Below are 14,180 nucleotides of genomic sequence, written 5' to 3' on the forward strand. Positions count from 1 at the left end.
CCGTGTCCTCCCCCTCCCCCGGACTTTGGGAAAAAGGGTCTTTGCTTTATTTGGAACAATTGCTTGTTTGTAGTATACATTACATATAAATATTAGTTCTTTGGGCTAAAGAAACATTCTGATACAAAAATCATACTCAGAGTTTACCTATTTTTACTAATTGCATCAAAGAGTTGCAGAACTGAAAGAAGGGAGGGCAAAACTGTGCTGAACAGCGCTTTCAGTGTGAGCGTCGTGAGCGTCACAGTAGTAGCGGCCCCTTTGGGTAGTCCCACAGCAACAGGATGTGGAAGAATTCTGCCCCAGAAGGGGGAAATGTTGGAAAACTCTGGAAGCGCTCCATGTTTCTGTAATAGCCTTTTCCCTACAGATGCACACCTGTGAGACTTCTTAGCGGAGGACTTATGATGGCTTAAGATTTTACAGCTCATGCTCCTTAAAACAAAACAAAACAAAACAAAAAAAACCCCAACAAACCCAAACTGGTGTCCTAGGGTCACACGTTTCTCTGTTTGCATAGGTGAAGGGGGGTTTTTGCATTCCTCTGCTCTGCTCTGGAGAATCTCTCTTCCACCTTCTTTCCCCCCTTCTTAACCCACCTGCTCCTGTGCCCCTTTTTGTGTGCTCCACATCTACCTTTCTCCATGACAAGCGTCCCTGATGCTGGGAGCCATGCACTGTGTATTTGTCCCTCTACACTGGGCATGTGCCAGATACTTCCTGGGAATCTGGACGATGAACCTCCTCGTGTAGGAGCTGTGCATCTCATGGTTCAACCCCTCCTTCCCCAAAGAGGGTGTCCCCTTGGCTTTCCTTTGCCCTGGATGCTCTGTGCACTGTCGGTCCCTCCCTCCCGTCCCTTCCTTGCCTCCCTACCCATTCGGCTGCTGCTTCTCTTTCTTTCTGGAGATGGATGATTCAGGGTGTCAGCAGGTGAAACTGTATAGTGAGGATGGGCTAGCTGAGAGGAATGGCAACTGAATTGTTAGGCTGCAGAGTGATAATGGGGCAAACTAGTTCTTTGATACAAAGACAATTGCAAACCTACTGAAGCTCTTTAGTATTCAAAGTAGTTGCCAGGATCACCCTTCCCCTCTTCGATTTTTCTTCTGATTCCCTCCAGTTCTGTTCACTCATGCCTAAAAATGTTCTCTGAAATTTTAGAATTGAGCTGCAGTGTCACAAGTTACATTTCAGAAGCTGGTATTCAGCTAGTCAGTCTGAAAAACAGAGAAGTGCAATTGAGTATGGAGTCTGGCTTTGTTAAACCAAATGCTTAATGTGGTGTTAGCAAATTTGAAAAATGTATTGAAGAGCATAGAGTAGCTGGAAACCAAGCCTTTTCTGTTATGAAGAGGGCCGCTTCTTCATATTTGTTTTTTCAAGACTGACATTCTTAGGCTGATATTTGCGTCTTTCCCAAGCCTGTAGCATTGTCATGAAGGGTCCTGTGAACTTTTTTGGGCATGTAGTCTGCAGGCAGATGAGAAATTTTTGGCATAATTTGAGGTGAATCCATAAGTGAGATAAGGTTCTAAAAAACCAAAAAATAAATATTTTATTTAARAAGTGACTTCCACTTTTAATTGTCTCTGAAATTTATTTCTATACCAGATCCCTAGCAGAGATCTGCATGTATTGACATATGTTTGAAAAGTAGGGATGCAGAAAGGTATTCTGCCAGCTTCCCACTGACTTTAAGAGACTTGCTGTAATGTATTGAAGAATTACACTTGTAATGTAGATGGGCCTGTCCCTTTCTTCTTACAGTGGTGGACTTTAAAATACAAGCTGGTGGTTTGGGTGCATTGGTCAGAATGGCCCCTGCCCGTTCCTGCTGTTCCAACCCGTTGTCTTCTCCTTTGGGGGAAAAAAATTGAAATTAGAAAAGTGGCAGACTTCCCTTTCCGCTAGTCCTGCTGTTGAATAAACTCCCCTGGAGTTATTTTTTGTCACTGCTTCTGGGCTGCTGATAAGCCGTGCAGACGCCCTGGAGCTGGCCACTGGGCCAGGTTGTGAGCACAGTGCAGCAGGAATGCGGCTGTTCTGCTTTCGGGGCCAGACCGGGGCTTGGAGCTGTTTGGCAGCTTTTGCGGGGTGCGGAGCCGGAGCTGAATGTCTCGTAACCGCAGTGCTGGCAATTGGGCTGCTGGGGAGCAGGGTGCGGAGAYACTCGGGAGCTCTGCGCAGGAGCTGCGCTCTTCCATGAGAAGAGGAGGTGCTCTACCCTGTGGGAGCTGAGCTGTTTCCTGCAGAGCCAACATGAATTGGAGATGAGATTAGGTTCAGTAGTGCTCCCGGCTTTCCTGAAAGAAATTACCTCCGTGTAATTCTGCAGGAGACAGCTCAGAGCCTGCAAAGTTTGTTAGCTGTGGCTTAGCTTCAGCCGACCTGGGTCCAGGCTGCCTTCTCCAGAAGAAATAGGATGTCAGCACTGGGATCCCTGCTGCAAGGCTCGCAGGGCTTTTCCTGTTCTCTGAATAGTGCAAGGTCGACTGTGGTTGTTGATTGAACGGTAATGCAGCGCATTTTTAAGAACCAGTGCTACAGCATGTCCTTGTTCTCCCTAACTCAGTGAAATGCAGTATCCTGCATCCACAGCTGCATATGCACCCAACACGTTTGGTACGTATTGCAGAGATTGAGGGTTGAGAAGAGACGTGCTGGTGCTGCCAGAAATCCCCACAAGAGAAATGGGCTTGGAGTGCTGCTGCCAAAAAAAAGAATTGGCACAGAGGAGCACTCAGCTTCTTGCCCTGCTTAGCAAAGGTTTTTCAGGTGAGAAAACATATTTCAGCAGTGCCTGTTAGGGTACTAGAAACTTGAGAAGAGCAGTGATGGGGTTTGAGGTGATACTGTAGTTCTTCAGCCACTGCCTGAATTTTTATTCTGTGTAATTTTTTATTCTGTGTGTCTGTATATAATAAAAGGATTTAAGACTCTTAAGGAATGTGCCTTCTCCAAATGTCTGGGCCTCTTATTACAGCAGTAATTTTGATTTAACTGTGTTTACAACAGTAGTGCTCAGAATTTCCTGCTGGGTACCTCTCTAAGAATGACTTTTGGAAAGGTGGAATGTGCTAGTTGCTGTGGTGTTTCTGAAGAGGTGGCTGGGGCAACAGAGACAAGGCAATTGGAAGGAGACTGTGTCACCTCCCCAGACTCTATAGTTTTGTATCACCTGTTCGGGTTTTTTTTTTTTTTTTTTTTTTTGGCTCAGACACGCCACCTGGATCCCATATTCCATTTCTCCTGCTACAGTGGGAGGAGAACTTACTCCCAAGTATGAGAAATGTCATACAAGTTGTGGGTTTTCATAATAACCATACTGATTTTTTTACTTATTGGTAATAAATTATGATGTCTCTATTGATTTAGAATGTAACAAAAGAATTACATAGGTACTTTAATATGTCACAGGTGTGATGTTACAGAATTGCATTTTTAAATTGGGGACCAATTAACTGTACTACCACATGTTATGCAAAGCAGCTGGATAGCTAATGAGACCACAATCCTTCCCTCCCTTCCCAGACTTGTCCTTGTTAGGATGCTCATTAGCATCATTCAGGAAAGACAAAACTGGTTCTGGCTGTGGAGCTCAGGCTGCTGCTGGGGAAGATTTTGGCAGCATAATTAGCATGGGGTATGTGGCTGCAGTGAGCAAGTGCTGGGCTTGCTTTTACCACTGTGGTTGTTTAGACTTGTGAAGAACAAGTTTTAACTGAGAAACTGGTAAAGATATTCTGGGATTTTTTTCTACACTACAGGGCATCAACTCATGTTGAAATAAGCTAAAAATGTGCTAGAAGTGATGGGAACTTTTTTGCAAATTTTCCTTGGGCAAAGGAAAGATGATGATGTGTATGTTTCCATATTATTTCTTACTCTTTTGCATTTAAGAAGTGAGTTGGCTTTTGTATTAAAGTCATAGTTAGATGAGCACTTCTTTTGATGTCAGCATTTGCACAAGCTGTCTTTATTCCTGTACCAGTGCACCTCTCAGTTGTGCCAGCACAACTGCTTGTGTGTGTGTTGGATGGGCTGGACTAGGGAGCTGATTTGTACTGGCACAAGTCTTTTCCCCCGGAATCTTTTAAATTGTTTCCCCGCTGTTGTTCATGGCACGGCCGCAGAAACAGTTTTGCCAGTGTGACTGAGGGTATATGAGCAAAGAAGGGCGGTTGTTCAAGCATTTCTAGAACAAAATGCTTATCAAACTACACTTCATTAGCATGAGCTTTCCAGCATGTGCTGCTGTACAGAAAACTTCTTAGAGGGTCAGTGGTATAGCAGAAAGAGGAATGTATAAAAAGGCTTGGAAATCAAGTGTGTTTAGAATATAAAGAACAAAATAAAAAGATGAGCTACAAGTTGTGGCTGTGTGTAGCATGACATGCACTAAATATTAATTGTGGCTTGCTTTCCCTTTTTTCAGCTTCTCAACAAAGATGCCTCCAAATGGGAAGGCCTTACATTTTCACCCTTCAGTTCTGCATTTTGGAATGCAGTGAGTATCTTACATTATTGTTCTTTCGATTAATAATGAAATGGGGAGGAACAGCTATACTGGGCTGTGTTTGGGTGAAGAGCATTAGCTCAGATCATTCTATCCTCTGACAAAACCAGAAATAGTACTTGCCACAGAGTTGGCATTATGCTTCTCGCCTTGCAGTACTTCAAAATAAAGTGAAAATCAACTTAGTTCTATAAAAAAGGAAAAGGGAATAGGGAGCCATAACAGCTTCTGGGTAGATGCTGAACAGAACGGTCCTTTTAGGTGAATCTGCGTAGACGTCAAATCAGTTCTTCATGCTGGTTGTCCATTTCTTGGTTAGTTGCCTTTATAGATGAGAGGGAACTTGTTTCTTCCTTTAATTTCTTCTGAAAATAAAATCCAAAAAAACCCTAGACAGATATACTGGTAGAATACTTAAGATTTTTGAGGTCTCCTCTAAGAAAAATTTTTCAAATTAATTTTTAATGATAATCAGTCTTTGTTCCATTAATAACCAGAAAGGAAACATGGACCCCTTGTAAGTTAAAGGAATGTTCCCAAGGCTGCACATATAAGAATGATCATATAATGAACGTTTAAGCTGCTGTTTTTTAGGACATATTAGCTAAAATGTAAGCCTTGAGAGAATCATTGCTTTAACTGACAAAACAAGACCTTGCTTATTTGAAGTTTTTTTCTTCAAGAAATTGTGCCTAGTAAGTTTTTTTTTTTTTTCTTCTTCTTCTTCTTCCCCATAAAGTCCTAGTGACTGAAGTGGGTTTTGGCTAGGTGCAACTCTTACATCCCAATGTTTCTCACTTGCTTTTGTATGTTAAAGGACAAAATTTGTGTGGTAAGTTTCTAAAGAATAGTTGCAACTGGCAAATTGTTGCATATCAGCATGTTTTAGTGTGATTTGTGTTTCTTGTTTTTTGTACATTGCCTGGGCTTATAAATAATTTCTCTTTTTTCCCCTCTAGATTACTGGGGCTACCCAGAGCTAAAATGCTGCATGCCTACAACCCTAGTAGAGATAGAGAAGTTGTAGTGAATTCAGTGTTTACAGCTACTAGACAGTTTCATGTGTCTCCTGTTCATAGCAGGGTGAGTGTTGATGTGCTTTTGGAAACTATGCAGTGGCCAAGTGCCAAACTTTCATGCTTTCTTTGGCCTAAAGTTTTCATTCTGTATTCTCTCTTCGTGCTTTTTCTTAGGACCTCCAACTTTTTCTTCTTTCTGTTTTTGCTAGTGCTTTTCTGCTCACTTTTACTTAGACAGGTGAGGGAGAAGACATCCAAATTCTACAGTAAGAAATGTTTTATGGTAATTCAGAAAGAAAAAAATTCTTCAATGTTAAATTGGCTGTTTAAATCTTTCTGTTATATGCAGCATTACGCAATTGTTCACAGGCGTCTGGGTGTTTACAGCCTTGAATTTTCAGTCTTTTCAGCAGTCTTGCATATTCCTCATAAAATAAAAATTACAATAAAATGTTTTTATGCATTTTGTATTGCAATTATGAACATGATTGCCATATTATCTAAGACCATTGTTTTATTTCTGATTTTTTTTTATGAAGTACAACAATGTAATGCATGTTAAGAATGAGTTGCTGTCATCTCAATTTGATGAAACCCAGACTTTATCCTCTGCTGATGTGCAAAGAGTTTTTTATATGCTTTTATCTGATTTGTATTTTTGCTATGGCTAAATGGCTATTACTATGCAGAATTAAACTTGATCATGTTTTCTGGTTTAGACAGACCTATTTGGTTACTAATTGTTTTGCCCAAGCTTGTCTTTGACCCATTTGCCTATATGTGACAGAGGTGATTGATTCACTTTGTTGTAGGCATCTATATGCAGAGAAGTGTTTTATCAGATGTAGGGGCTGTTGATGTTGTGCAATGAACTTTTTGTGTAAAAAGGAGTCTTGACTGACTAGGCCTGAGCTAGCCTCGAAACTCCAGATGTAATACAGTAATGTGCTGAGTGCTCTCAGTTCTTCTCCGTAACGAGAGTTAAAAATTATGGGCAGGTGAAACTTTTCAGGACTGAGGGACTCACTGACTACCAGTGTGATCTATAGATACAGATATACATGTGGAAATGTCTGAGCCATGCTACTGAATAATAGGTGTCATGATTAACTGCACTGAACAACAAGCTTCTGTGTGGTCTCCTAGGTGATTCCAGCGATGGGAAAAATTTCTTTCAGAGTGCTCTTTCTGCCAACAGAAGAAGGCAATATTGAAAGTTCATTATTTATAAATACTTCATCTCATGGAATACTTTCATATCAGGTAAGTTCTCTTAATTTGACTGAGTTTTGAATTTACTTCTGTCTTAAAAAGTGATTCTCATACATTCTGAACTAAGAAACTTTGAACTTTCAAAATTTATTGCATTCCCGATACAAATCAGGTAAATGGGGTAAAGTTTACTGTTCAAGCCTTTTTCAGATCTCCCAAATCTCTTAATCCATCATGTATGTATATGATTAAAGTTACTACTGTTAGTGGGATTACTTGCAATAGTAAAAGTAAGTGTATTTGCATGTGTGTACTTGCAAGATTGTGGTCTTGTCACTAATAGTTGATTCCCCATCATACTGGAGCCTAGGATGTGCTCTGCTGGAATATAGTTGTCATGGAAAACATTCAGGAAATTTTTTAGATTCTCTTCAGCCACTGTTCAGCAGGTTTAGGTCCTTAAAATATGAAGGTAGAAGAAATAGTTCATCCATTGAAGCCCTCTCTTATCTGATTAACTGGGGAATATGAGCAAATTTTAAGGGTTTTTTTGTTACTTATAAGGGGTATTATGTATTTTAAATTTTTTACCTTTATTAATTTAATTTGTTAAAGAAAAATCTAAATTCAGTCATTTAAAAACAGTAACAACTTCAATCCACCATCCACCTGTTCCATCCCCACACTTGGATACTGTGCTGGAAAATAAAGCCCTTTTAAAATAGATAGTATACATCAATTCAGTCAAAATGCAGGTGCTAGAATGCAAGTATTGCCGTTGTCTGGCACTTGTTAGGGATAAGCCCAAATTTGGTGGGAACCTTTCAGCAAAGATGAAGGAACAGTACATTAGAGAGTGATAAACCTTTTTTCTTTTGTGTCTATCCTCTCTCTTTGCATTCACTCCCGACCCCTTGTTTTATTACTCAGTCAGCTCAACCAGGGCCTTTTGTGACCAAGTTGTGGGGAAGCAGTTGTCAGTGTCACCAAAATACCAGTTTGTCTCCTGTTGGACTGCTGCTAAAATCAGTAACATACTGGTTTTCATGGACAGTTTCACCAGCCATCTATAATAGAGAAAGAAAGCAAGTGTCCACGATTTCAACTTAATTTAGGTTCACACTGTCAAAATTGGGCATAACTTTAGTGGTTGATGCACAGTTAGTGTTCTTGAGAGCACAAAAGCCTTGAAGCATTTTTGGTGTTTCTAATGCATTTATATGTCTAAGAGTATATATGCAAGGTTCATCCAGATGGAGAGGAGGTATCATCATAGTAAAATGTATTTTGTAAATGTCTCCTTAAAAAAAAAAAAAGCATATTCCCTTTGTTCTGATTTTTCTGTTTGTACTCCGTGATCTTCAATGAACATAGAATACATTGTATTCTCCTCTAATTAAAAATGTGTTTTTTTTTTCCTATCTAAAAACAAGTTAAGATTTCTTTGCATGCCAATAAGTGAAAACCCCAAGGGATTTTCCTTTTGAAGGAAAAAAAATCATCGGAGGTTATCTAGCATCTCATTGTCATAAACTGCTCTTGTTAGAATGGAAGATGAATGTAGTATAAAAAAAATCAAACTAAAGAAAATTCAAATTAAGGTTAAATTAAGGATTATTGCCAAATTCCAGATATATTTCTTATATTCAGATATTTGTATTGTAATTGCCTGAAGAATAGTAAGAGAGTTTTGATATTTTCTGTTTTGAGATAACCTGATGCTCTGCTGATGAGCATTTTTCTTTTGTAATAGTGCCTGACACTAAAGTACCATTTATGTGTATAATTAGTTTCCACCATGGAAATTTCTTTTTTTAAAGTATCTTAGTTTTAAAAGAATGCAATATAGCCAGTAGCCAGTCTGTTTCTTGGTGTTCTTATTAGCAAAACAGCTTTGTATGTTATTGTAGTAACTAAAATACTAGATGATGCTATAATGAATTTTTTATACAACAGGTTTTTGGAACGGGAACTTTGAAGTCTTCTCCAGAAGAATCTAGAGTGCAGCTAGCAAATGCCTATTTACTGCTTCCGCACATTCAAAACATCCAGGCTTCGCAAACACTGGTACAGTATACATTTCAAATAGAAATAAAGCATTAATTTACAGAGACATAAAAGATTTTGTTCTCAGGTTGCTGGGATGCAAAGAATGTTAACAAAAAGTCCAAGTACCTGTAACTGCAGGAGTGATGTTACAAGACACAGGAATATTGTGATGAGCTAGTGTTCTGGTTTTATGAGACAAAATCTTTGGCATTTAAACTATTCCCACTGGTTCCTGTTCACGCTCCTGTGGTGTGCTGTCCTCTCAGTTGTGCTGACAAAACTATTTGTGAGGCCCTGCTGTGAACCAGATTGGGTAACTGATCTGTCTTAAAAAAACAAAAAACAAACTTTGTGTTATTGGGTTTTTTGTTTTTGTGAGTTTTTTTTGTGTTGTTTTGTTTAGTTTTTACCTCAGATCAGTTCCCCGTGCTTGTTCACGACAGGGCCGCACAAACAGTTTTCCACTTCATTAAAAGGCATGGCATGCTGTGCGGATGAGAACAAGACCTGGGAGTCGGGCTGGCGTATCCCCTTCTGCCAGTGTCAATGTCGAAGATATCAGCTTCGCTTACCTCAGCTTCACTTAAGCAGGGAGCTGTGAAGAATATTGCAAGATAGATTTACAAGGCATAACAATTTCAAATGAAAGAGAAACTTTAACAGTTTCTGTGATTTGGTTGCAATTATGGGTATTTTCATAATCTTCCAGGACATGCAGAATAATCTGTTAGGTTCCCTTTTGCTTTTCATGCATAAGAAGTTTAGTATTGTACATGGATTTTTTTTTTTTCTTCAGAAACATATCTGGAATATTTTAGCACACATGAAATTTAATCTTCTACTTAAATGTGACCTGCATTAGTTGCCTTCATGATGTCTTCTTCTGTTTGTTCTGCCTCTGAAGAACCCTCTCCTCAGATCTTATTTTTCAGTCTCTGCTATCTATTGTTTAGATCAATCTTACCTTTCCCCAGGATAAGGCATGATTTCCTTGGCTTTTTTTTTTTTCCCCTGTACCAGTCTCTTTCCTGTACACACCCATGGGTACTTCTTGCTTGTTGGCGTGCACAGACAGAATCTTGTGAAGGAACCCAAAATCTTTAGGTTTAGTAATTTGTTAATGATGGAGGTAAAACAGAGGGGTTTTTATGAGATGCTATGAAATGTCTCTGCAGCTTCACTTCCAGCTTAATGGACTGTCTCCAGGTACTTTTTGAAGTTTGGAGGCAGACTCTGCTGCTTCTCCTTATTTCTGTTTGAATTCCTGAGTAGAGAGGTTTGGGGGAGCATTTGACGTTTTCCTTTCTGTATAATGAGGAACATTTTCCTCTGCTTTATTTCTCTAGAGTACAAGCTTGAGGTCATGTTTGGCAGTACAGGGTGGTACCACCTGGCACCAGTCTTGCCTCAGTACATGAGTTGTGAGAGAGCGTTGACTCAGTTCTTCTAGCTCTGGGTGTAATTATTATGTGCCTGGTTATAATTGGGGAATTACTCTTCAGTTCACTGAGCATTATGGAATTGGACAGAAATAAAGAAACAGTGGGACAGGTTCTGCAACTATCTGTTGAAGATGTTAGGTGAGATCAAAATACTGAAGAGAAGCTTATGGCTTGAGTTTGAGTCCCTTTTAGAATAACTTTGCTCTGCAGATAGCTGTCCTCTCCAGAAGTTGATCTTTTAATTTACCCTATTTATGATCTAATCCAGATCCCATAAAAATTGGTGGGACTTTCCCCATTGATTCCAAAGGGATAAAGGAGGAATGGGACTTTATTCTCCCTGTGCGTATTTACAATCATTAATAGTCACCCGTGTCTTGTCCAGTTTATATTTTAAGCTCAGAAACTGTGGAAGGAAAAGGCCTATAAAGTTTTTTTGAGTGACTACACACATAAAAGCATATGGTTACATAAATACTGAACAAACAATGGAGATTTGTAGTAACAAAACAAAAAAAAAACCATTTAAACCAAATACAATCACACCTACTTAACTTCGCATTGGTTTCTTCCTGTTTATTTTTCACTAAAGTAAAACACTAGTGTAAGTTTAGGATAGCATAAGCTTTGTTTGCACATCCCTTGTCTTCTTGGGATGGATGAGTTGTAATCTTGGACGACAGTCTCATATGCTAAAGATATCCTAGTGTCTAAAGTCTACTGACACTACTTGGAAACCTGTGAGAAAGCTCAGTGGGTGCTGCAGGCTGCCTCTCTCTCTTTTTCTGTTATCTCTTGTTTTAAAGATGTTTGTGTTTAAGCTGATAGTACTGAAAGTGACATCCTTGGTCAGTGAGGCCGGAACAACCTCATTTAATCCAAGCGTGTGGATAGTAAATGGCTTCTCAGAACTGCTGGGTGCCTTGTTACCATTGCTCCTAACATGTTTTCTTACTCCTCTGATGGCTGTAACCTATCTCTGATTTCCAGCCTGGATTTCTTTGTGGCCAGCTTATATTTGTTTGCTGTGATACCCATTCAGTTTAAATAACTCTTCCTGCTTCGGATGCTTTACACCCAGACAGTATTTGTAGGTGGCATTGCATCTTTCAGCTTTTGCTTTGTGAAGTGAAGCAATCTGTGCTCTACAGTACCTTCATAGGTGAGGGGCTCTCCATTTTTTAACCACCTGGACGGCCCTTTTCTGCAGTTCTTCCAATCTGTAACAATGTCTTTTGAAGGTGAGTGGCCAGAATTGTACATAGGGCTACAGATGAAATTTTGCATCTACAGTAGTATTTTCATTGAAAATACAGTACATCACGGATTTGTGTCTGTGATTTTGGGGGACAGTGAACTTTCATGCTGAGTTTGTGCATTGTTGTTGTCCTTTAATCAGCAAAGATGGCCAGATCTTTCTTTTCTTCCATCATTTCCACAGTTATTTTAGCATAGTCTTGTGATTAATTAAAAAAAAGAAAAGAAAAATGTTGCCATTACTAGTGTTGATTTTTACCTTTTTTCTGTTACTCTGTTCTTCAGAGTTTCAGCTTCTGAAGGATTTGGAACCGGTGTACTCTGGCTATGGTCCTGTATCCCAAAATTCTTGGGATCTAGGCTCACTAGTTGTGAAGACAGAAGAGCTGTATCCAACCTCATCAATTCATAGTATGTCCACATGGCCATTCAGCAGAAGGTAGTTACCACTAAGCCATAGCAGATGGTGGAGCCCATTTAGGTCATCTTTGTTTATCCAGCTTCTGGCTATAGTCTTTGCTCCAGTTGCCTGGTTTTGGGCATTGTTTAATATTTGCATGGCACTTACAGGGCAGCTACATCAATGCCTCATTGTGTTCAAAGTGTCATACAAACATACTGAAAATGTCTATGGAGGACCAAACTGCAGGGAGGGATGTCTTATCATAGGAGACACAGACATCGTTTTGCTGACTTCCCAGATGACTTTGGAGTTTATGAACATGGGCAATATTGCAGGGACGGGCAGGAACCCAAGACTTCTTAAGTTAGGTCTTGTGCAGGTGAACAGAGGGTCAGAGAGGCGAATGTGTGCTAAGTGTGTTGTTTGGGTGTGGAGAAGGAATGTAATAACAGAGTGGAGTTCTCCTGGTGTGCCATCRTGATAACTGCCTGCAAAAAACTGATGAAGCTCTGCTGAATCATTGTTACAGGAATAGTTTATTAACACCACTTCAGTTAGAGTGCAAATAGCTCTTTAGGGCCAGGGATTGTCCTGGAAGGAACCTCTGAAGTACCATCCTTCAGGTGGAAAGAGAGGCTTCTTCAGTGTTTTGTTCTTTTTGAATTACAGTATAGCCAAACTCCAGGAAGCGGTTTGGACTCTACAGTCCTGATAATGCAAGAGTGTCTGTGAAAGTCTTGAGAGTCGTGTCTGGTTGGCAGGGTATCTAGGACAGAATAAAGCATTCTCTCCCCAAAAGCGGCCTCAGTTCTGCCGTTGTTTGGGAGTTGTTGAGCTGGCCTGYGCCAGCAGTCCTGTTATACTCTGTTTAAATGGATGAAGCACTTCATAGGTAGTTGCCTACTGTTGTCTCCCAACTAGAATCCTAGACCTTCTCTCGGAGGGTGGAGCTCCTTGCCCATTGATCAGATAGTTCAAAAAAAATTTTTTTTTTAACCCTTTCTTTAAGGGGACCTCTGTCTCTATCTGGTAGAAGCCACTCAAATGGAGTTCTTACCAATCTTGATAAGTATTTATATTTCAATATAAAAAAGCCCCAGGGTTTTGTATTCAAGTCATATAGGGATTGTGGATGCTTTGTGTGTGTACATATGCATTTATGTATATATGCATAAGTGTATAAGATAAAATGTAGGTACCACATAACTTTTTGGTGACTGAAGTAGTGGCAGTGGTTGTATTGTTACACAGTGCTCTTTCTCATTTTTCCCTTATATTGTGCCTCTCCTCTTTCAACTTGCCTCTGATGCAAACATACTCTGAATAATTCAACACTTCTCTGATTCATACACAGTAATATTTACAGTGTAAATGGAATGCTTTCACCATTGAGAAATGTAGACATGGTCGTCATGGGTTTGTTTTCTTGGAAACTCTGCTTTGGATATTGTTTTCTTATACGGTTCTTTTTCTTCTTCTCTTTATAGTTATACCAGCCTACCAGTGTTTTAAGATGGTAGGCATGACAGTTATGCATCTATTGTCTGCCTTAGATATATGAAAACCCTTTTCCTTTTCTGAAGATATCTCTATGGAGAGGAAAAAAAAATTCCAAATAGAAAGCAGATTAACGTTACACATAAATACACCCAAATAAGATATTTTTCCTGTCTGTGTGTTTTCTTGGCAGCTTCACTCTTTCAGACAGCAGAACAGTTTCTCATGTACACATGCGCCAGGTCAAGAAAAGGAGTTCAAACAAAACTCTGGAAAAACATGATTTAGCTGAATTTTTATGGGGGTGGATTTCTTAAACTAATTTAAACTACCATAACATTGAATGAAGGCTAACAACTCCTTATTTATGGCAGTGAAAACCATAGATTTCTGTGAAGGAACACTGACAAAGGAGGTTTATCTGACCAAATAAGTAACCCAAAAAGTTGCTCTTTATAAAATTATAGTGCCTTGTTAAATTCCATTATCAGTCATGGCCGTGGAGAGTTAATAAATGATGCCCGTTTTAGGGCCAGATGTTTTCTGCTTTCAAAATTTGATGAGGACAAAAGAATTTGCAAAAAGAMATGAGCTGGTTGGGGTTCACATCTCCCCCGACAGCTGTGCTGGAGAAAGAAATGCATGTTTTTAAATTGCCATTAATAATCTTTGCAGAGGTTAGATCGCCCTCTTGTGTGAATCCTCAGCCCTTCTGGTGTGAAATCCTATTGAATTAAGACTGCAGAACAAATGTTGGCTCTCTTTTTAGCTGTACTATTATA

The 14,180-nt window shown here is 39.6% G+C and overlaps 1 protein-coding gene across 9 annotated transcripts in view; it reads left to right on the forward strand.

Annotated features, from left to right (window-relative positions):
* TMEM131L (transmembrane 131 like) overlaps positions 1–14,180 on the forward strand; it is a 76,026-nt gene that overhangs the window by 23,760 nt on the left and 38,086 nt on the right. For 8 of the 9 annotated variants that reach the window (XR_003257123.1, XR_003257124.1, XM_026088282.1 and 5 more), the window contains exons 3-6: positions 4,439–4,510; positions 5,479–5,602; positions 6,685–6,801; positions 8,707–8,817. Coding sequence is in view for 7 of the 9 variants with exons in the window: in XM_026088282.1 (XP_025944067.1) it covers positions 4,439–4,510; positions 5,479–5,602; positions 6,685–6,801; positions 8,707–8,817 (424 nt within the window). In the remaining 2 variants the exon portion in view is untranslated. Of the gene's footprint in view, positions 1–4,438; positions 4,511–5,478; positions 5,603–6,684; positions 6,802–8,706; positions 8,818–11,835; positions 11,938–14,180 lie in introns of those variants that run through there. The other variant, XM_026088286.1, reaches the window with a different exon arrangement.

The sequence above is a fragment of the Apteryx rowi genome, unplaced genomic scaffold (genome assembly GCF_003343035.1).
Source record: "Apteryx rowi isolate R43461 unplaced genomic scaffold, aptRow1 scaffold_76, whole genome shotgun sequence".
Taxonomy (NCBI): domain Eukaryota; kingdom Metazoa; phylum Chordata; class Aves; order Apterygiformes; family Apterygidae; genus Apteryx; species Apteryx rowi.